We start from the raw sequence: 22,477 nt of genomic DNA, 5'->3' as shown, positions 1-22,477 counted from the left end.
CCAGTCTCACCACCCCTCACACTCTTTTTCTCTCTGCCCCCGGCCCTTCCTTTTCCCGAATCTATCCCCCATCTTCCCCCATTTTCCACCTCCTATTCCTCTCCCTCTGCGCCTCCCCCTGGGCTCTTCCCCCACCGCCAGCCACCCCTATTTTGAACCATGCTTCCCACCCACAAGTAGGCTCACTTGCTCCCGATGTGCCAACCTGAGGAAGGAAAGACACCCCCCACACACACCTCTGGGCCAGCTAAGCAAAGGCCACCTCTCCCTCTTTACCTGGGCCGCCCTGTGGGGAAGGACTTTCTGCTGAGTATGGGTCACACAGGAACTTCTCCAGGGAGCGAATGGTGCACTGGCCCACTACTGGCCGGCGGCCAAACTGACGATTATCAATGACCTTGACCACAATCGGGGGACAGTAGAGGTCCTCTCGGGGCAACATCTGGAGAGAGAGGAAGAGAGACGCTCTAAACATGGGCTTCAGTCCATTTCTGGGGAAGGAGTGAGGGAGAGCACTCACAGGCAGGACCAAGGGACAAAGAGTAACTCTGAGTCCCCAAGAGCCCCAAATCCAACATGGTGGCCAGCAGCCAGTGCTAGCCAGTGGGACAGAGGCCACACCCCTTTCTGTCTCTCCTTGGCTGCTGCGTGTGGAGGCTGGCTTTCCCACAGCTTTACCTCCAAGCACACCCAGGTCAGCCTGAACTCTGAGCAAGTCTATTTTCTCTGAACCTGCACTGCCTGGGGGGTAAGGGGGAGTTGGGCTGCAGCTCGACATTTCTTACAGACAGTCCCCCCCAAGTGGATACTCAGGAGTTGGCTTGTAGACCCAGATTCTTCTCCCCCCAACCCCAAAAGCACTTTGAACACAACTTGAAATAATTTATATGCACTCCTTCAGTGGCGTCTTGGCTGAGCCAAGAGAAGGCTCCTGTCGACAGCCACTGGGCCTGGAATTTCTATCGTGCTTTCATCTTGCAAACTGTTTTCCTTTTCTCAGACTTGACTTACATTGGCCACTGGGCCCAGGCAGCCCGGGGAGCTGGGGAGGCCTGGGGGCTGAGGAATGGAGGGATGAAGGGTGGGAGACTCAGGGTTCAGGGCTCAGGGCTGGGGGTTGATTCTAAGGACTAGAAATCTGAAGAGTGGAAGGCCAGGGATTGGGATTTAAGAACCAATGGCAGAGGACTGTGGGGAGGGGGCAGGGAGCGGGAACTGGGGCTAAGATCTGTAGGGATGGGGGTGGGAGCTAGGGGCTGAGAGATCAGAAGCTAGGAGGCCAATGAGGACAGGGGTTGGGAGACCACGGACTAGGACCACAATGTGGGGTCAGGTTTGAGGGCTATGGGGCTGAGAGCCAGTGGGTCAGGGGCTTGGGATGCTGAGAGCTGAAGCTACAGATTCTGAGAGCCAGGGTTGAAGGTTGGAGGCTGGGAGCTGAGGATATGGTAGCTGACAGGCAGGGTTGGGAGCTAGGGCTGTGAAGTGGGAGTCAAGACTAAAGACTCAGGGGCTGGGGCACTGAGGACTTGGGGATGAACACTGAGAGATCAGAGGCTGGAGAAATGGAGGTGGAGGACTCAAGGCAGGGGCTGGGAGCTGATGAATGGGCATCAGGGGCTGGAGAAATGGAGGTAGAGGACTCAAGGCAGGGGCTGGGAGCTGATGAATGGAGATCAGGGGCTGGGGTATCAAAGGCTGGAAAGCCAAGGGCTGGGGACTAAAAGTTGATTGTTAGAGACCCAAGACTGAAGAGTTGGGAACCAGGGTCTGGAGAGCCAGGGCCTGAAAGCTGAGAATTAGGGAGCCAAGGGCTAGGGCCTGAGAGCTGGAAGTTAGAGGCCAGGGTCTGAAAGTTTGGGGCTAAGGAACAGGGAACTGAGGACTAAGCTGGGGCTGACAGCTGAGGGCCCAATGGCCTGGGAACGGGGGACTGAGGAACCAGAACTGGGGAGCAGGGACTGGAGGTGCAAGGTTTCTTTGCAAGGCTCAAGCTAAAATAGAACCAGGGAAAATGGGGGGGAATGTCTGAAGGTCAGCCCTGGGGGGTCCCTGGGAAGAGGCCATGGCCATGCAAGCCTTCCCTACAAGAATGGATTGAATGGCTCCTGAGGCTTCTGCTGACCTGGGATCAGGCAGGAGGGGGCAGTAGCCATGTGTGCCACACACAGGACAAAAACCGTCAGTCAGACAAGAAGTAATTCCTGTTTTCACAGAAGCTCTGGAGGTGATAGGATACACACACACACACACACACACACACACACACACACACACACACACACACACACACAGCTGGGCCTTTCTGAGAACTGGAGCTGAACCCCAGGGTTGCTGGGATCAGGAAGTCGCTCAGGGTTATGGAAGGGAACAGTGGGGAGGGAGAGCTCACCACTTCCATGAACAGGGTGCAGACATCAAAGTTAGGGTTCTTCCGAAGGTTTCTGATGACACAGGACTGCACTGTCTGGCCCCCACACTCCACCACGAGGCTAGGGGAAGAGATGCTGGCCATCTGATAGCTCTTCATGTTCCTCAGGCCCCAGGCCAGGATCTGGGGACAGAGAAAGGGGAGAGCAGCTGAGCAGGGCTGGAGCAGGAAGCGGGGAGGCCAGGCCAGCAGCCCTTGTCCGACAGCCAGGCTCACCTCGATGGCTGTGCGCTGGAGAGCTGGCTTGATGTTCTGGGGCACCATGTAGATGTTGGCCTCCCTCTGGGGTGGTGGGTAAGGCAAGTCTGTGTCCTCCGTCTGCAGGGACAGCAAAGCAGGAAAGAGACCACCATGGGGGCAAGGCCAGGGCAGTGGGACTAGAGAGGACAGGAAGGCAGAAGGCAATGGCATGCATTGGGAGACGTAGGACTGGAGAAGGACGAAGCTCGAGGTGGCCTAACAGGCAGTAAAAATGAGGGTGCTGGATCAGCCTCAGCTGGGCACTGTGCTGTCCAGGATCAGAATGCACACATCTTCGCACAAGGCCAAGCTGTCCTCCCACAACACAGAGCGCCGGTGAGACAGCCAGGTCTCCCTCTCTACAGCACATACATGTGTGCTCACATATGAACGCACTCAGATGCTGACATGAGCATGCACACCCTCCTGCTCCGTCCTGGCCCACCTACTTCCGTCTCTCAGTCGCTTCCTTCCATGCTTGCTCTCCTGACCACCAGCTGAGACACACCCTGGTTTCCAGCCAGACACCCTCCAACCCCTAACCCCATATTCACATCAGCAAGAAGAGAACATGCTCATAGGGAGCCAGGAAGAACAGAGCAATGGTAAATGAGACACAGGGATGTGTGGCCCCTGTCCTTATAAGACAAGGGATATAAGGCCACCATCAGCGGCGCTCCAGAGGAGGCTCCCTCACCAGCACGGACCAGAGATGAGTGACGCATGTGGTGATGCTGGACTGCTCAGGGGGCTCCCAAGGGAGTTGGGCAGGAAACACTAAGAGCCTTGTGTTAAGCAGGGGAAGGCAGTAAGAGAGGTGTGATCTCAGGTAATGGGCTCCCAGCATGGCAGCTGCAGGTGTGAACCCTAGCTCTACCATCCACGAGACTAGAAAGGTCATCTCACCTTCCTGTCACTCAGCCCCTTTGTGTGGTCTAGTTAGCGGAAGTTAGTCTCTAGCCAGTCTCTAGCATGGGAGCTGCGTGCCGTACACCTTGAAGAGTGTCTGCAGCAGGCAAACGCTCACTAGAACTACCGGGGGAATCTTTTGACTCCATGTCAGGAAATTATATTTTACAAGTTTATTAGGTCAAGACGCTTCACTGCCACCTAGTGGGAAACCTTTGTAATAAACACAAACACGGGTTACACTAGAAATTGAACCTCCTTGGATACACCGTCACACAGCACATCATCCATACATAGACGTCTTGATGTTACAAAGATTAACTAGTACCAAACGGGCTGCGCTTCAGTAAGCATTGTGATCACCTGACTTACTCTCCAGCAGTCTTTCTTCGGAAAGGACAGTATATTGACAGATAATTGCTAACATGGGTGACAAGGGCAGCTTCCTCCTGCCTACATCAAATTTCATAGCAACTCCAGCCACCTCCTGCCCAGTGGCCCTCTGATGATGCCACACCACCCTGACCCATGGCCGTAAGGACCTCAGGTTCAGGACCAGACAGCCCTGGACTCTGATGCCAGCTCTCTTGCTTCCTCGCTGTGTGGCCCTGGGCAGATTACTCAGCACCAGTGACTCAGTGTCCTCATAAAGAAAGAATAACAAGACGCTGAACAAAGTCACTCTGAGAAGTAAAGGAGAAGATGAACAAGAGGAGCATCTGGCACCAGAAGGCACTTAATGAATGATGTGACTGTAATTATGGACGCCATTGTTGTCGGCGCCATGGCCATTAGCGCTGGTGTTCAGATCGCTCTCCTAGGGGTCACTTGAGGAGAGCTGGGCAGTCAGAAACATCTCTCAGAACAACATTGGCTTTATAACTACCCTTCAGTCACCGGGACAAAGGTAGAAACTGCCTGGCTTCCTCCTAGGCGGCAGTAGGTGACATGATATAGGGTGTGTGACAGACAAGAGCAGCCTCAGTGCACACCTGCAGGAGAGCTGTGCCCACCACAGAGCCTAGGACAGGCGCACCCAGACAGCCTGTGCAACCACCCGAGAAGCCGGGCTGCTAACAGAACCTGGGGCCACACTCCGACACCTGCCACCAGCTGCAGGTGACTATACAGCAGGGGTGGCCTATTTTAAGGGCCTAGCTTTGTGGCATATTCCTAACCTCTTGTGCCCGATGCCCAGCCCACTGTGGGACCAAAGGGAATGGGGGCGAGGGGTGGCAACAGGAAGGGTTAGGCTCCAAGCTTTGCCGAGTGAGGAGGCCAAAGAACAATGTTCCTCACCCCGCCACCCTCTTCACCAAAGAAGACCCACCAGCTAGCTGTGGGCTGTCTGTGGGCCACCTTCCCTTCTAGCTCCCCAGAGCCCTGTGATGACATCTGCTGTACGACCTGAGAACCAGACTCCCCACAGTGGAGCCCACTCCCCGAGTAGGATGGAGGCAAACAGCCCAAGCGGGCACTAGTACCGTCTGGAAGAGGCCCTGCAGGAAGAAGGCAGGGGTACACAGCTGTGGAGCCAGGCAGGCGGAGGCAGGAGGAAGAAGAGCAGAGACAGAGGTTAGTGAACACCCAGGGACCACGTCCTCGGCACGAGGACGTCCCTCTCATCCCAGCACGCCCTCTGTCCACCACGCTGTCCCCAGGCCTCCCACAACGTTCCGGCCCGAGGCCAGTTGGCTCCAGTTCCCCGGGGTTCCTTCTCTTGATGGCCTTCTCTGCCCAGCCTGCAAGACACCATCATGGTCCCCTGTCCTCCAAGACAATGCTGTGTCCTGCGTGCCACACACCCCAGCACAGAGCTGTGACTGTGTACCCAGTCCTTAGTGCTCTCTAGGTCCCTGACTCCACCTCACCCCATCCTTTCAGTCCTTCCCCTTCCCTTCAGTCTCTACCTCTCCACCCCAGAGTTCTCTATCCATCACACAGTTTCTCTGAACCCTCCCCCGTCTCCATCCCCCTCTCTGCCCTCTGCTTCTGCCCCAGTGCCTCCTCTCTGGAAACTTCTCTCCCAAGCCAACATTCAGCCCCAGGTCACTTGTGGATTCTCACCTCTCCCACCCCTTGTCAGCAGCTGTCTCTCCCAAAGCCACCCACCTACTCAGTTCCCTCTTCCTCTCCAGGATGAGCCTCCCAGGCCACCTCAGCCCCTTCCTCCCTCAGCCCTGCAGAGCCAGTCTTCTTTGCCTCGCAGGCTTTCCGTCCCTCGTGTCCCTCCTAAGTCCTTAGCCCCATCCCTACCAGCTTCCCACTCTGCTCATCCAAGCATCCTAATGGTCTCTCACACTTAACTTGTCGATGATTACTTTTTTTTTTTTTTAAATCCATTCCCCCGAAACCTGCTCCCTTCAAGCCCCGTCTCATACACTGGCCCCAACATCCACCAAGACAACCAGTGCCACCCTTGGTTCCTTCTTCCTGCCTCACTATGTCCGATTGGCCACCAAGCCCTGGTGACCCTTTTCCTAAATCTCTCTCCTGTCTCTTGCTACTCGTCCCCTCCCCCTCCCCCTCTCCCTCCCTTCTTTCTTTCCTCCCGTCCACAAGTTTTCCTTCTGCTGTCCACACACCCAGTGGCCCGTTCTGTGGTCTCCTCACTTCTGTTTTTGCACACATCCTCAACTAACGAAGTCCACGCAGTCGGGACGTGTCACTCAAGTGACCCTGCACTCAAGACACTTACAAACCCCTCATCTTCCAGCTACTGCTGACGTCTCTCGTCACGTGACTTTTCCTTCAGGATCCCAAATCTCAATATACTCAATCCTTACCCTTCTTAAATGGAGGCACCGTCTTTTATTTAAACTTGGGACTCAGCACTCACCATCCATCTGTCCGAAGTACAGCCTGTCCCTCTTCATCTGGCCACTTCCTACTTGGACTCTATATATCATCTAACTCTTCCTTGGTACCCTAAGCATCCAGTGTCTCCGTGGTCCCCATAGCCTTTGTCCCCTCCTGACCTTCGTCACACTGAAAGACGCATCAATCATCCTCCGCCCCTTCTCTGTCTGTCTTTGTCCCTAGCTAAGCAGCAATTCTGAATAATAAGCAGTGACGTGAACAGATAGCTGGAGTAAGGGAAGGGTGGGGGGCAGAGGGAGTAAAAAAGTGGCTCTCCTTGCCCACACTGCCACCTGCTCTGCCATCACCCCAGGCCCTTCCTCAGCCCTTGCTGGCTGTGCCTGCTCACGCTGCTCCAGCCTCCTTCTGGGACCTGGCAGGCAGTCTTCAGGGCCTAAGTCAAGTTCTCCCTCAATTCCTCCAAACGCTCCAGAAACTTCTTCTAGCCCTGACATCTTTTAAACTCAAATAACTCATGTAACTAACACACACACACACACACACGTACATACGCACATGCACGAACACATGTACCTCACACAGTTCCCGTGAACCTAACAGTCCTTTGTTCATCTCACTCAGGAGGTAAAGGGGAGCCTGGGCCATATTGCCAGCTCCTAAGCCTCAATTTCCTCCTGGTCCAACCCACCTAGGGGGGCCCAAAGTTGTCCCTTCAAGACACTATGGGTGCTGTGACCCTTATTAAAACTGGACAGCATACTGCCAGGAAAGGCAGGGGGCAGGCTACAAAGGCAGCCAAGGTCTGGTTGGCTGTCTCACAGGTGACAGGGACTGAGCACTCCAGGCCCCAAGGACAAGCCAATTCCTTATTAGCCTGGTCAGAGACAGCCATAAAACCAAACTCCTGTGCCTGCCCTGACTCTGGAGCAGAGCTGGCACCAGGTGGGCAGGGTGTTGATCAAGCCAGTTCAGCCCCAGATCTCCAGGAACAACTGGGGGACTTCTCCCAACAGTAGAAGCCACCCTTAGATTCTTCTCAGCCCGTATGTCCCCCAGGGCCAGTCCAGCACAGAGCTGAAGCCGCAGAAAGGCTCCTGGTCCCGGGTGACAGCACACTTGTCAGATGCTTCTTCCCAGGGCAATGCGGGGGTTGACATGCCTCTGCAGCCCACTGGCCTGCCCTGTCCCCAGCAGCCCCCAGACCCCCACCTCACCCAAGGGGGATGTGTCTTGGTTCCTTGGGGAGCTGCAGGCAGGGGGCAGGCAGGCAGCAGCAGGAGGCTCCATTGTCTGTCTGCCCCACCCAGCTCATTAGGAACAACATGCTGGTCTAATTACACTTCCCAGGGAAATAGTGTTTCAAATTAAGACCTTGGGGGAGGAGGAAAGGGATGGGGGGCACTGGGCTCCTTTTCCTGATTGCAAAACACCAAATGTTTCCTTCTAGTGGATGCTGGGGTGCAGGAGCAAACCTGGGGTGGGTCTTAGGGTAAACTGTATCCCTTGCCACCTCCTAGATCTGGGAAGGAGTCTGGGGTAACTAGCTGGACCACCACACCCGCAGCACAAGCATCCAAGAAGCACATGCTGCCCTCTTCCAGGGCATCCTTTACCTCAGAGCAGAAGCGAAGAGGGACAGCTAGCCATGTCTTTGGACAGTCAAATCCCGCAGGCCCTGGGGAAGGTCTTCCTCTACACATGTCCCCAGTTCTAAGAGCCCCACTAGTAAGGAACCCCTGGGACCTCGCCTGCCACATGTGTGCGCATGCGTGTTCTCACCAACGTGCCCATGCGCATTGCACGCGCACACTCGCCAGTTCTCAGGAAATCTAAAATTGCAGTTTCTTTGAACTCATTCCTCTTGGCAGCCCGAACTGCCTTTGTTCTCAAGACCAAAAAAGGGGTGGGTGGGGGGAGGGTGCTCAGAAGAGGTGGGAAGGAAGATGGGCCAAGAAGGGCACAGAGGAAGGACGAGACAGGAAGGATGGGAAGAAGCTCAAAGGAGAGAGAGAGAGGACAAAGATCAAAAGGCACCCTCCGCTCTCCACAAGGGCTCAGGTCTCTGCACACTAAAGCCCCCAGCAAGCAAGGCAGCCTGGCTTCCCCCACCTGGAGCCCCACAGAGCAGTGTTCCCACGGCTGGGTTACTACTGCCCTGTCCCTCCGTAGCAGCATACAGCAGGGTGTCTCCAGCCCAAGGTACTGCCTCCAAAACCTTCGGTGTGCACAGGGATTGCATTGGGAGCTTGGGAGACATTAACAGCGATACAAGCAGGTGCTGGGCCACCACACACAAAAAGACAGAAAACCCTCTGCCGGGTCAGCAGGCTTTCTGCAGGAGCAGAGCAGCCTCCTGTCAGCCTCTGGGGAGCCTTAAAACTGAGTAAGCCCCAAGTTATTGGCAGGAGACTCAGCCTTCAGTCAGGGGAAGTGTGCTGAACTCAGGGCCAAGGGTTACCCTGGCACCCTCTGGGGTAAAGGGCATCACAAGGTCATCTTATAGGATGGGTCGCCTCCCTGGGCCTCGAACCCTTTGAACCTGCTGGGCTGGCCCTCTCTGTATCCAGGAAGCTCCCAGGGAACACTGTCCTCTGGCCCCGCTGACCACAGGAAGCCTCAGTAGGGGACCTGACCAGCCCTGATGCTCAACTCTTCAGGGTCTGGCCCCCAAGCTGCAGTTTTGAGTTGTTTCATGGCAGCCAGGCCACAGCCGCATCCTCGCCCTCAGTCCGAGCCCTCGCTGTTCCATATGACACATCCGGTCACGAAGGATTCTGAGTCTGTCATAACTCATCCCTAGGCCGGGTCCTCTTCAGCACAGGCTGTGGGTTTTGGCTAGAGTTCTATGCTGCCTTCCAAATCGGCAGTCTCTCCGCATGGCCGCCAGAAGCAGGAGGCCGCCTGTCAGGCGCGAAGAGGGCCAGCAGCTGGCAGGCCCCCACCTCTGCCTGGGAGTGAAAGGAAGTGAGGGAAGGGAGGCGGGCTACAATCCCACATCCTGATTGATCCTGCACTTCAAGTCCAAATTGCACCGAAAATGTCAAGTGGTATCCGCTCTCAACCCAGCCCAGGGAGTCCCTGCCTCCCTGATGGAGGACATGGATGGCCTTTTCCTGCTCGGCCTTGGCCCAGAGCTCTCCTTCCCATCCATCTTCACGCTGCACCTAGGCCCCTTGGACCAAAGCTATGTGCTTCCCATTTTCTCCATTGCTTTGTCAAAGTCCTAACACTGCCTCCACCACCAGAAAGGTTTCCTTGGCTACTCTGGCACCTGCCCAACATTTTATGCTTGAAAATATGCCATCTGTTACTCAACCAGACAAAACTCAGTATTGCCATTCAGGTGATCTGTATATGTCTGGACTACTAAGGAGGCATCAAGCCTCTGGGGCCAGAATCACCTCACAGTGTGTACCCCAGGCAGCTGTGGCTCTACTCCAAGCCTAAGGACTAAAATCCAGACCAGTCACCCTGTGACAGGAGCTTGGAAGTCTGGCCTTTATCTCCCTCCCTCCAGGTCTACCACCTCCCCCATGCCTGGGTTCAGCTCACCTCATCCAGTATCCTTGAAGTTTCGTGCATCTGGAATGGGCCACATCCGGGAGACAGTAGGAGAAGCAGAAGAGCAAAGGGTCTCCATTAGTAACAAGAAGCACTGTCTGGGACAGAGATGGCACCCACAGGAAGTCCTCCCACCAAGGGCAAGCATGCCAGCTCCTTCGCCACACCCTTCAGGTGCTCCCATATGAAGAAGCGACAGTGGACTGTGACAAAGTCTGATCCTCTCCAGAAGTGGCAGGGGGGAGAACATCAGACAGGCAGTAGGAGGGACCTGGGACCCTGTGTAGCAGCCCCTGGAAGAAGTCGGGCCTCAAGCAAAGCTGTAGAACTGTACTGTAGATTTGGGGAGCCATGGAAAGAATCTCCAGGACTAGCAGAGCTGAGGGCCCCAGCCCTGACAGGACAAGGGGAAACTGGCAGGAGACGGCGGGGAGAAGCAAAGGGTGGGAAGGACTTGTATGGTTACAACCACCCGGACCCTGTGTGTCCCAACAGCCCAAGCGGCTCCAGCTGAGCCTGCTCTAAAATGGAACAAGGAAGAAAACAAGCCTGAGACTCAGCACAGGGTTTCTACTGGGACCTCCAGGAAAAGGGGGCAGAAAGGCAGGAAGCAGACCGAGGGGACATTGTCAGCAGAGGAGAGGAAAGGGTCACAGGGAGACATGAGCTAGGCCAATTGGGCTAGAGGGATCCTGAAACTTCCTGTGCATCAGAAGCTTCACGGGGCTGGGTGGGGTGTGGGATGATGGGCCTCCACCCTCAGAGCTTGCCTGGATGGAAGTGGACCCAGAAATTGGCATTTCTAACAATACTGGGCTGCTCCCAAACACTTTCTGATCCTCAGCCTGGGCTGCAAGTTAAAGGCCTTAGGCAATATTAAAAGACCCTGAGCCAGGATTGTACCCCCAGAGGCTGTGGTCAAACCTGCACTCCCATAAATGTTAAATCCACCATGGTGAGTCTCATGCCCAGCCCAATCCAGAGCCCTGGCATGGACAGCTCTGAGGTCTCTACAGTTTGGAACTTGGTGCTCAGTCATCTCCAGGCAGGGGGTGCCTATGCTGACTCAGTAGGGAGCCACTGAGTAAGATGAGAACTCCAGCCCCTGGTCACCTACCCGGGGACCACACTGAGCCACCTTCTGCCTAAAGGAGTTTCCAGGGCCCTCAGGTGGGCTAAGGTGAGTCCTGCTAGCTGCCCTCCCAAGCCTAGAGGGGTCTACAGGGGTAGGCAGACTGGAGAGAAATACACAAACAAGACTTACCTCAAAGCCAGGAATATGGTGGATTGCTGGCTAGAGTAAAGAAAAAAGGATGTTGTTCACCAGCTCATCACCCATCCCAGACCCCTGATTTCCACCCCGGGCCAACACCCATAGACTGTGTCAAGTAGCAAACAGGCCAGGTACTTGGGCTGCTCCCAGCTGAAGGGCGGTAGTCTGTGTCCTCCAGACACCTTACCCAGAGCTGCCGCAGGAGCAGCTAACAAACAAGGTTCATGTGGAATCCATGGCAAACCTGAGCACAGCCCTCAAAACAGCCTGGCGTTTAACAGTAGGATCCTGGTTACAAGGTCCAAAGCCAGGCCATGGCACAGCCTGCCCCCAGTACCCATTCACTACACTCAAGGCCCCCTGCCCCAACCATGCAGGCTCCTGGAAACCATGACGGGGAATGACCCAGAAAGAAAAAGTGCTGTGGCCAGAGGAGTCAGTCATCCTGAAGTCGACATCCTGCCCTCAAGTGGATTGTGTTCTGACTTGGAGATCAGAAAGGGTGGGCTGGTGGGTATCAGTAGGAGGGCTGACTCTAGAGGAAGCATCCCAGTTCCTACGGAGTTCACCATGTGGACAGCCCCACCACCCTTGGCCTGTGCCCCAGCTGGGCCTCCCAGGCCTGGACAGTGGCCAGCCTTACCTTCTCTCTCTGGATCAGCTCGAATGCTGCCAGCAGCTCGCCCGCAGGCTGGCTGCCTCTGGTCAATGGGAACCAGGCCAATCGGGGCATCCGTTCCAGGCTGGGCTGACAGATACAGCGACCCATGAACTCATCAGCACCCTAGACCAGTGTCGAAAGAGAAGAGTCAGTGTCCCATGTCTCCCCCCCGCCCCAGAAGTCAGGGCAGCCTCTTCTGTGGAATGACAAGCACTGCCCTCTTAGGGAAACGTGAGGAGCAGATGCAAGCAGCCTCCGTGCACTAAGATGGAATTCCCACAGCAGTTACAGAAGTCCTTCTCTGTGCCCAACTACTATTCCCCATGCTTTTGCTTAATCCACCCCTGAGCCCATCAGAGAGACCTGGGAGAAACAGTCTGCCTACACTTCCTTAACACCCTTGTTTGACATGTCAGGGACTCTCATATCACAACTGTTTCACCCCTAACTTCCCCACTTTTTCAGATGAAAAAATAAAATAAAAGTGACCTTGTTTCCCAAAGTGAGTCTTACTAAAATGATGTCTTTCCCTCCTAAGTCTTGAACCTGGCTTCCTCCTTCTCTCCTGCTGCCCATAGGACAGGTCCACCTCCTCTCAGTGACTGAACACTAGTTCTTCTCAGCCGACCTCCATGCCTATTCCTCCTCCCCTGGAGCCCCTTGGCTTCGCCCAGTTCTTGTCTCCATGCTTTTGTGCTGGTGCCCAGCTCTCCTCACCTCTGTCACAGCAGACAGACTACCCACAGTTCACAGGGCAGTCGGCAGAGCCAGGTCTCAGGCAGATGGTGCTGTGGGCATCACAAGCCCTCAACCCTTGCCCAGGGGAAGGGCTGGGAGACAGCCCTGACCATTCTCATGCTATACTACAGGAGGGGAGGGCCTCAGCACCTCTACGAGGCATCCTGGAATGGCCACCAGCTCCAGCACACACACACACACACACACACACACACACACACACACACACACACACACACACACACACCACACTAGTGAGTGACAATTCAGAATCATCACTCAGGGCGGACAGTAACCGCAGCACTGGGGAGGGTCTGGGGCTTCTCGGGGCCAAGTGTGGCCCCCCTTGGCTGCTGAGTTCTGCAGAGGGGTAGGGCTGGCAGATTCCCAATGGACACAACTCTCCCTCATCCATGGAGCCACCACTACCCCGGGACAGACCTCCCTCTTAGCCCGGCAAACATGAGAAGGGCAGCTTGGAGCAACGTTTCGAGAAGATTCTTCCGAAAGAGAGTTTCTGGCTGGCCAGCCAAGGACAGGCCAAACAGGACCTGGTCTGAGTGACAGTGAGATAGACGGGAGAGGCACGGTTCAAAAGATAGTTCTAGAAAGTTACCACGGCTGGGTGTGAGTGAGCAGGTCCCCGAAGAGCTCTGGCTCAGGCTGGGAACCTACCAGCTCGCCTTGCACCCATTCAGGGCCTCCTAGTCCCCCACCCCCCTTTCTCCTCCTGCCTCACAAGCACCAGGACCTGTACTCCTCCTTCCCTTGATGGCCCTGATGACACTCCATCTAGTTGCTTCCTGTCCTTGAGCTCTGCTAGCTCTAGAACTTCCAGGTCAGAATGCCCAAACCAGACCCAGGCCACCCATGGCCAGCCTCTGTGACAATCTGGTAAACACCTTACAGAGCATCACCTCCCCATCCCTGGCTGCCACACTTTCTCAGAACTTTTGACATGTAGTCATGGCAACTCTTGCTGGACACAACTTCCAACCCCTCCTCCTTGCCAGTGCACCCCGCCCGGACCAGACCTCTCCACCTGATCTTCTTTGTCTAGAACCACATGGCCTCCCTTACTTCTGACCGCATCCCCCAGTTCCTCTGGCCTCATTCTTCCTCTTCATCCTCCAGCACCCCCATATTTGCTAGAATGTTCTTCTATGTTCCCCTCCCCACATTTGTTTCAGGATTTTTGTCTTCACCCCAGCTTCCCCTGATTATTTTGCACAGTACTGTCTTATACTGGAGCATAAGTCACCTTCAGATTTCGGGGGGGGGGTTGTTTTGTCTTGCTTTGACTTGTTTCGTTTTTAGGCAAGGTCTCAGGTAGCCCAGGCTGGCCTCAAACTTGATATGTAGCCAAAGAGGACCTTGAACTCCTGCCTCTACCTCCCAAACGCTGGGATTACAGGCCCGCACACCACTACGGCTGTATGCCCAGTTGATGTAGCACAAATCCAGGGCTTTGTGCATGCTAAGCAAACACTCCGCCAGTTATGTCTCATGGACAACACACCCTGATGCAGTTACTTAAACCGAATTCAGAACTCAGTTTCTCCATTGGGACAAGTGCATTTCAAGTGTTCCCCACATGAGGCTGGCGGCTCCCCTCCCCGAGAGCACAGCCAGAAAGCACAGCATCACCGCAGGAAATTCTGTTGAACAGCACCATGGAACGGCCCTGCCTATACCACAGGGCCATATGGTACTCCAGACACTCTGTCTCACCTAGAGCGCTCTTCACATACTGGGTGTCTCAGTTCCCACCTAGACAGCAAGCCTCAGGCAAGAGGCCACCCAGCCCAGTACAGAAAGTGCTTGATTAATAATTGTGGCGAGAAGGGACAAGGTAGGCCTGGAGAAAAGCCAGACCTCTAATCCACAGCTCTGTGCCCTTTCTGGATCTGCTCCCCTCTCTCAGTTTGATTAGCTATGTCTGCCAAGGGTCCTGTGCCAGCGATCCATTTCAAACTCATTTAAAATCATTTCAGTGAGCAGTGAGGAGGAAGGCCACCAGCCTAAGTCTTGGGGATAAGTAGCTAAGTGGAGCCCCAACATTCACACCACAACTTTCCCCAGGGTCCTGGGCAATAAAGAGAAGTAGTAGGTAAAACATACTTACATAGGTGTCGTGGTCATACAGCTCCACCACAATGCTGGGTGGCTGCTCGGCCACACTGGCCGGCTCACCAAAGATCTCAATCTCGTAGAAAATGAGGGTTTGATCCCAGGTGGGGTTCAGGGTGTTTTTCTCCACCACCGTCTTCTGGCTCTGATGCAGGAAGGAGACGATGGCATAGGGGTCTGTGTGGGGCAGGTAAGGAAGGAGACAGGACTCAGTTGACTGATCAGGAGTCGCAGGGCCACAAAGCCAGAGCATGGTTGTGGCTGCCACTCTGGAATAACAGCATTCGGGCCAGATGACATCTCTGAGGCCACCTATAGCCACTTGGAGATGGAGCCTGACCTTGGCCTGGAACTTGAAACCTTTCCTTTCCTGCTCCTAGCTCGTCACTGGGGCAAGGTGTGCCAGAAAAAAAAGTGGGTGCCTGTGTGCCCCATTCATTTATCCAACAAGTATTTCCTGAGTGCCTTCTTCATGCCATACTAGGGACCAGGCATTGGGAGCTGGGGACACAATTGGAGCAAAATATGAACTATCTGCCCAAACTAACGACAATTTGAGTGAGAGCCTAGAAGAATAAACACGAAGTGCAGGACGTATATTCATGGTCGATCTGGATTCTTTGAGGAGAGGGGAGGAGGGCACAGGTGTTAGGCTCTAGGAGCCTTGGATAGCATCAGTAGAACATGACCAGTACCCTCCCTCAGCAGCTCACCCCAGGTGCCACCTAGAGACCAGGCAGGAGACACACAGTGACAGCATGAATCAGTTACGAGGCTTCTGCACTGGTACAGGCAGAGGTGGCACGGCCTTAGGTGGATGCAGAGCCAAGAGCTGCTGGGCACTGCATGGTGTGAGCTCCTCACTCGCCCAAAATTCCTGTGCAGCCTGCCAGGCCCAACGGCCTGGGACCCAGCCAGTCGTTTTCTCTGCCTTGTCCAAAGGCAAGTTGGTATAATTGGAGCAGATTCTAGACCGGTGGTCCCCAAATGTGAAGGTACCATGGAATCACCTAGAATGTTTTAACAGTTCTCTTGCACATGTGATGCAGCGGAGTTGGGTAGGGTCCTTGACTTTCTAGTAAGTTCCAGGCAATGTTGTGGGAAACACTGGGACACTAGTGTGAGGTCTAGGGAATGTGTGCACATGATTTGAGAGAGGAGTAAAATGCTTGAGGGAGGATGCTCTCCCATCGTCTCCAAGAGCGTATCAGTTTAGGGTCCTGTTCCAAATGACAGGTGCTCAGGGCGCATGGACAGGAGAGTCAGGATGCAGGGAGCTGGCAGCTTGAGCCGGATGTCTGAGAAGAGACAGGGCCTTAACACAGCTGATACCTTCAGCCCCAGCTCTATCCCAGATGCCAAGCCCCCCAGGCCAGCCCCGGCACAGCCATTAACTCCATGTGACCCAGCAGAGCTCCAGTGGCCTCGGAGGATACAGAGCCATCCGAACAATCCCAGGCCAGGATGGGGAGACAGGGAATCAGGCTAGGTTTCTAGCTATAAGGAGACCAAGAGACAAACCCGGACCCTTGCACAAGAGGTGACAGAGAGAGGGGGGCTGGCACAGGGTGGCTGTAGATGAGGTGGAAAGATGAGGTAAGAGCAGGACTTCCACTTAAGGTAGACAGCAAGGTTCAACATTGTGACTGTGACTCAAGAGCTAGCTGTAAGGGTGAGGGCATCAACCTCACAGTCAGGAGCCCTAGGCACCTGTGACAGAAACATACTCGGTTAGCTGACGGGCACCAAACCTGAGCCAGGCCTGCTAGTTCAGGAACTGAGGGGCAGTAGGAGAGTCATGGAGGGCATCCCCTGTAATACTGGCTTTGAACCTGACTCTGTGGTTGGAGGAGGGCAATGAGATGCCCTTAACAGAGAGACTCCCCAGGGGAGTGCCTCCCTGGCACGGGACTCCCACATCCACGCACAGGCCCTGGCAGCCTGGCCCCGAGCCCTCTTCCTTCTGCCCCTGGCGAGGCCTGGCGGCGTCTGTGCGTTTAATGAAACCGTCTGGCTGTGATACCATCAGCTCCAAGCTCGGCAGAGAACCTCTCCCAGTTCCAGTAAGGGAAGGAGGGCGCGTTCCGATAAATAAAACCATATTAGAGAGCCAGCAAAAAAGCTTCTTTTGTTCCCACCCCCCTGTGCTTCCCAATGCTTTATTTTTATAAGCGTGCGGGCCCCAGACCGACCGCGTTTACACAAAGGTCACAATTGCACATTGTAGCGGCCATGCACGTTGTATTGGTGTTGGCAGCACCCCCCACGCAGGCCTCTGAGCAGGCTGGCTCTTTCCAGCAGCTCCAGCAGCTCAGGCAATGAGCTCAGCGCTGGGGGACAGACAGGGGGCAGCTTACAAACAAAACTCACCCAGACCCACACGCATGCACCCCACCCACCCATGGGAGGGAAAAGGACAACAAAAGCATTGTAAAGAACAGGCCTGGAGGCCTTGGGCCACAGACACTGGGCTACTGTGTGCCCAGGGCCCAGCCTCCACCCCCACCCCCGCCCATCTCCCCACCCCCATCCGGGCAAAAGACATAGCAGCAGCAAGGTGGCCAGATGGACTCACAGACACATCCTGTCAGGGAGGCAAAGAACAGGGGCCTGGGAGGTCAGCGGGGAAGGGTCAGATCCCCATGTCCATAGTTGAGCCAGCCTGAGGGCTGCGGGACCCAAACAGCTGAAGCAACCCCCAAGGGGACATGTTTGGACAAGAGCTCTCTGAAGACCACAAGCTGCCTTTGAGAGGCTCCAGATACAGGCCACTTGAGGATGCCACCAGATTACCTCACAAGAGAGCCAAGGACCTGTTACCAAGTCCAGACAGGACATTTTTTGTATAGGTTCAGAGCTTTGTACCAGGGTGTCGGCCAGTCCTGCCACTCTGACCTTCCTAGGACTCTGGATGATATCTGCATTCCCATCAACCAATCCCCCCACCCCCCACCCGACCTCTGGGCTGAGATCCCGGGAGGCTGAGACTGGCCCGACTCCTGGTCTAGTGCTCTATGCCATCCCCATAGGAAAGGCAAGTGGAATGAACCCCAGAAATCAAAGCAATGCAAGTTCAAATGATGCCACAGCAATATTGTTACTACAAACTCAAGAAAAAGGCCAGTGTGCTGCCTGGGAGCCCAGGACTCGGGAGCTGAAAGGAAGAGAGTCAGGAGTTCAAGGCCATCTTTAGCTACGTAGTGAGTTCCATACCAGCCTGAGCAACATAAAATTTTTTTTAAAAAAAAGAAATTAAAATTTAGGGGGAAAAATGTTCAAAATTACCAAACCCAGTGTTGGCAAGCAGTGGGTAAAGAAAGTGTTCTTTCCGCTGGGAAGCTACTTAGTGACCCTTCAGAAAGCAGCTGGGCAGGATGCCCTGAAAACATAAAACTGTTTGTAATGTTTTCCTCACATTCCTGGGCATCACCCAAATCAGCCAAAGGCTCTAGGTACAAAGGTGCCACTCCAGGGGCTCTGGTAACCCATCGCCCATTCAGTACTCAGGCACTGACTGGCTACTGTGTGGTAGGGTAGCTCAGTGCTGGGGATGCAGAGATGAAGGAGACTCCTGGGTGAGGATGGTCATGACCCAAGTGAAGAGACGGAATGGCACAAGGAAGTGGGGAACATTCACGTGTTAGAGCCAGACTCACCTGGCTGCATCCAAAACACTTGCCAAAGGAAGTTCTCCTACCCTGATCCAAGGAAAAATACTAAGAAGAGGAAGGTGTCCCCAGTGCCAGCCACGCACAGGTTAAGCCCCTGGCCTGGGCGACAGGAAGAAGACAGCACCAGAGCCAGGACGCTGCAGTAGGGGGATGGTGGGTATATATCAAAGGGCCCCGGACTGGTGCTGGGAAATCTGGCCTGAGTCCCGACTCATGCTCCCAGTTCTTGGGAAGGCGTTGAGGAGCTGAAGCAGGTTAGACGGCTCCTCCAAGCCGCCGTGCATCATAAAGCTGGGATCCGGTCCCCAGTCTCTTTCCCAGGAACCCTTTCTAAGTGAAGCGTTTCACAAGCCTCCGATGCAGTCTGGAAAACCCCTTCCCATGCCTGATGGGTGGATGTCTGGGTCTCCCCACCCCACCCCCACCCCCAGCATCAGAGCCAACCTGAACAGAAAGCCTGGATTAGAAGAGGAAGGGCCAAGCGGCAGCCAGACATCAGAAGCCCCGGGGGAGGAAGTCCCCAGTGACACCCAAATCTAGGCATCGCTACAGCACAGGTGAGCTGAGGTTCGACAGACCCCACTGTGACCCGCTGTAAGCGTAACATCTCTCAGGACCACATTACTTCAACTTCACTGGACCACAGGCCAGCAGAGGAATGTGGGACTTCATAAGTAGATCCTTCACCTCATGGGTCACTAAATCATGTAACATCTGGCCTGTCGGCCATCTCTCCTTGACTGGGTTAGCCAAGTCACCCCCTGACCTGTGAGGCCCGAAGAAGAATCTATATAATAGGCATATCTTCACTCCTGAAATGATGTAAGACAACACTTCTCCAAGATCTTCTGGGTATGGAGTGGCAGTTGTCAGCAGGACAGCTCCAACCAATACAGAAGCAGTTTTCAGGGGGGATGGGGCAGAGGACAGCTTCTACCTTCCAGTAGCATTGGTGTGCATAGAACTAGGAAGATGTGGGCTTGGACTGTGTTGGGAGATGGCATGATGCTGCCACTTTGAAGGGTCAGGCAAGATGGAGCCAGGAACAGTGATTTCTCAGTCCTTTGGAGTCACCACTTTTAGCTCAGAGCAAAGCCCATACCGGTATCAGAGAAGTCAACTAGTATTAGCTGCCTCTTATATTCTCTGCCTGATCTCTACTGCAAACACTCAACTCAAGCAGACACCACAGACACCTTCCACGGGCCTAGAGAGCAGATGTGGCCACAAAGGCAAGCCCCACTGAGGTACAGTGCTCAGGCCACCTGAACAGCAACATCCCACAAGTGTCTCCTCCACACTCCACATCCACAGGCTATCAGTAGGAACATGGTGGGAGCAGAGGACTGCATGGCCCCGGACAGCGGGTAGGCAGCTGGAAGATGCTCCTAGCAGTAGGCAGTCACAGCTGGACCCTCCCCTGGCCTCAGACATTCTGGCTTCAAATACCAGGTTCCTCAGATACAGCAGGCAGTGGCTGGGCACAGCACTGAACAGCCAGCCACCCCGGGGTCAGTTCCCGGGGAGAAATCGCTTTGGTTTAGGGTTTGGGAGTGAAAATAAACACTCCGAGTTTTATAGGTTCCCCCGTGCTGGCTGCTGGTTTCCTTTCCAGCTGCTGCTCAATCGGGCCTTTCATTCAGAAGCCCGTGGCCTCTGAGGAAGCCCTGGGCAGCGCCCTCAAAGCTCAAGGGATGTTTATCTGGGTGGAAAGTATGACATCTCCCAGACCGGTGCCTGCTGACCCCACTGCATGATCCACATGCCGAGCTCCAGTTGCCCAGGCTGCAATCCTCGGGGAGGCCCTGCCCTTTGGGTGTCCTTAACCAGCTCAGTTCACAGAAGACAAATGGCCTTCCACCCTCACCCACGTGCCCTCTGCTAAAAGGAAGCAGGCTGGGGATCAGTCCATTTCTACCTTTCTCAGTGTCAGTTCCAATGGCAGAGTCCTAGACACAGCCACTGCAGATGTCTAACTGCCCCGAGCCTGCCGACGTCACTGTGCAAAGGGCTCTGTCAGGACCCGCCTCCAAAGCCCAGGAGGGAAGCGCTCCAGCCCTCAGTGCGTAGCTGAGTGGTGCTGGAGGGCAGGTCACTGGGAGCACGGGAACCTGGGTGTGAACTATAGCTTCTGGGAAGGAGAGGGAGCTTGGGCTTAGAATGCTGTGCAGCCAGCCATTCTGTGACCAGAAGGCCACTCCCACAGAACCCCATCCTCCTTAACTGGGGGTAGGTACTTGTAGGGGAACACCTTTGGACTTAATTCCCAACTGTCACCTGTCAGCTATTTCAGCTCAAGCAATTTAGGGAACCCACCCAAGTCTCTATTTCTTTACCTATAAAATAAGGAGGTGGGACACCTGGCCATCAGTATCTGCCTAGGTACACAGTGGTGCTCAGAGGGGAAACAAGGCACGTCCCTGTGTGAGCACCCAGATGATGGGAAGATGGCAGCGGACAGACCACAACTGAGCCCCACAGCGGATAAGGGTGCAGAGAGCTGTAATGGAGAGGTGTCCAGCAGCGGGGAAGGAGTGGCCAACTCAGCTTGGGGGAATCAGAGGACGTGTGGTCTGGGTCCTGAAGTTGAAATTGAGGAAGAAACGCACTCTAGGTTGAGAAGGGATTAATTGCCAAGGCCAGGCACATGCAGGAGGAGGCTTGCACTTGGGGGCTGGGGCTCATGGGTAACAGTGCAAGCGAAGATGAAACTGGAGGGACCACGGGCCCGCACCTCCAAAGGCTCTTCTGATTGGGCAAGCGTGGCAGGTGCATCTGTCGGGGTCCGTGCTTCAAAACGAGGGAGTAAGAAGTCCAGTTGTGTTTGGGGCAGTGTGGAAGGGAACAAGAAGGGCAGGAAACCGAGTGACCTGGATGAGAAAGAGCGGAGCAAGCGTGCTGCCGAAGCAAAGATGCACGGAACTGTCTTCCATAAAGGACCCCAGGCCAAGCAGGCAATACACAGCTGGGTCTAGGAATATCAGGGTCTGGGATCTAGGTCTAGGATGGATCAGACCTCCAGAAGCTGGGATCTGGGAGGGCAGGGACCTCAGGGATCTGGGTCTGGGAAAGTAGGGGCCTCAGAGAGCTGGGCCTGCACAGAGTGACCTACATAGAGAAAGACATCACTAGAGATCTGACGTAGAATGGCCCCTGGGAAGGAAGGGACAATCAGCTAAGTCAAATCCTGCTAAGGTCTCATGTGAGGGTCAGCTGTCCTGATGAGCAGGAGACACCGGAACCTGAAAACAGTATCTAGCACTCACTGAAGTCAAGACCCAAGGACCCTGCCAACCACAGCACACACCTTGAGCCCTCCCACTGGGAGTCCCAGGTCCTCCCCTTTTTCCACCTACCCGAGAAGGAGTCTTTGTCCATGGCTGGCAGGTCTCGGGCCTGGTACAGGTAGCAACGCAGATGGTAGCGGTTCCCATCTTCACTCAGGAGGAAACAGAGATGCCATGTGATAAATAGGGTTGCTAAGGGCTGGAGCTACAGGAAGAGGAGGGTCTGCCCCAGGAAGGGCAGCAGACTCCAGCTGAATATGGAAATGGCGACAGCCATCATGCAGAGGGAGCCTCTTCCAGTTAGGAGGACATAGTCTAGCTCAGAGGCAGCAGCTTGAGCCTTCTGAGCCTATCCAATCCCAAGGAGAGAGACCAGGGAAGAGGGGAGGGGAGGCCAAACTCACGGCGACAGGAACTGAACGCACACACCCCATCTCCAACACACGGACACCAACGACCATGTGTACATAGGCACACATACAAAAAGACCTGGCTGGCCTAAAAGCCCTCAGCATACACACTCCTGACTACGGAACCCCACTCCGAGTGTGACGTCGTGCATACACACTCAGATGCCGTCAAGTGTGACTTACAGTCAAAGATGCAGGAGATCGTGGGTCTGTTAACGCCGAAGCTCAGGGTAGAGACGGACATGGAATCTTCACTCTTGTCATCCACCATGCCACCCTGGGGACACAAGGCTTGTCAGGGCACAGCAGAAAACTGACCCTGGGTTTCTGCTCCAAGTAGCCCCTG

The 22,477-nt window shown here is 54.9% G+C and overlaps 1 protein-coding gene across 21 annotated transcripts in view; it reads right to left on the bottom strand.

Moving 5' to 3' along the window:
• Window positions 1-22,477, bottom strand: part of Dysf (dysferlin) — a 205,312-nt gene that overhangs the window by 59,260 nt on the left and 123,575 nt on the right. For 15 of the 21 annotated variants that reach the window (XM_006991530.4, XM_006991528.4, XM_006991534.4 and 12 more), the window contains 9 exons: window positions 22,315-22,408; window positions 21,791-21,868; window positions 14,759-14,940; window positions 11,878-12,018; window positions 11,226-11,255; window positions 9,953-9,982; window positions 2,648-2,749; window positions 2,393-2,554; window positions 277-442 (listed from right to left, as the gene is read on the bottom strand). In XM_006991530.4, coding sequence (XP_006991592.1) covers window positions 277-442; window positions 2,393-2,554; window positions 2,648-2,749; window positions 9,953-9,982; window positions 11,226-11,255; window positions 11,878-12,018; window positions 14,759-14,940; window positions 21,791-21,868; window positions 22,315-22,408 — 985 coding nt within the window. Of the gene's footprint in view, window positions 1-276; window positions 443-2,392; window positions 2,555-2,647; window positions 2,750-5,064; window positions 5,107-9,952; window positions 9,983-11,225; window positions 11,256-11,877; window positions 12,019-14,758; window positions 14,941-21,790; window positions 21,869-22,314; window positions 22,409-22,477 lie in introns of all 21 variants that reach the window. The other 6 variants (XM_042273544.2, XM_076567061.1, XM_076567056.1 and 3 more) reach the window with 1 other exon arrangement.

The sequence above is a fragment of the Peromyscus maniculatus genome, chromosome 3, assembly GCF_049852395.1.
Source record: "Peromyscus maniculatus bairdii isolate BWxNUB_F1_BW_parent chromosome 3, HU_Pman_BW_mat_3.1, whole genome shotgun sequence".
NCBI classification, from domain to species: domain Eukaryota; kingdom Metazoa; phylum Chordata; class Mammalia; order Rodentia; family Cricetidae; genus Peromyscus; species Peromyscus maniculatus.
Note: the sequence above shows the minus strand (reverse complement) of the source record. Positions and strands in the feature narration are given on the sequence as shown.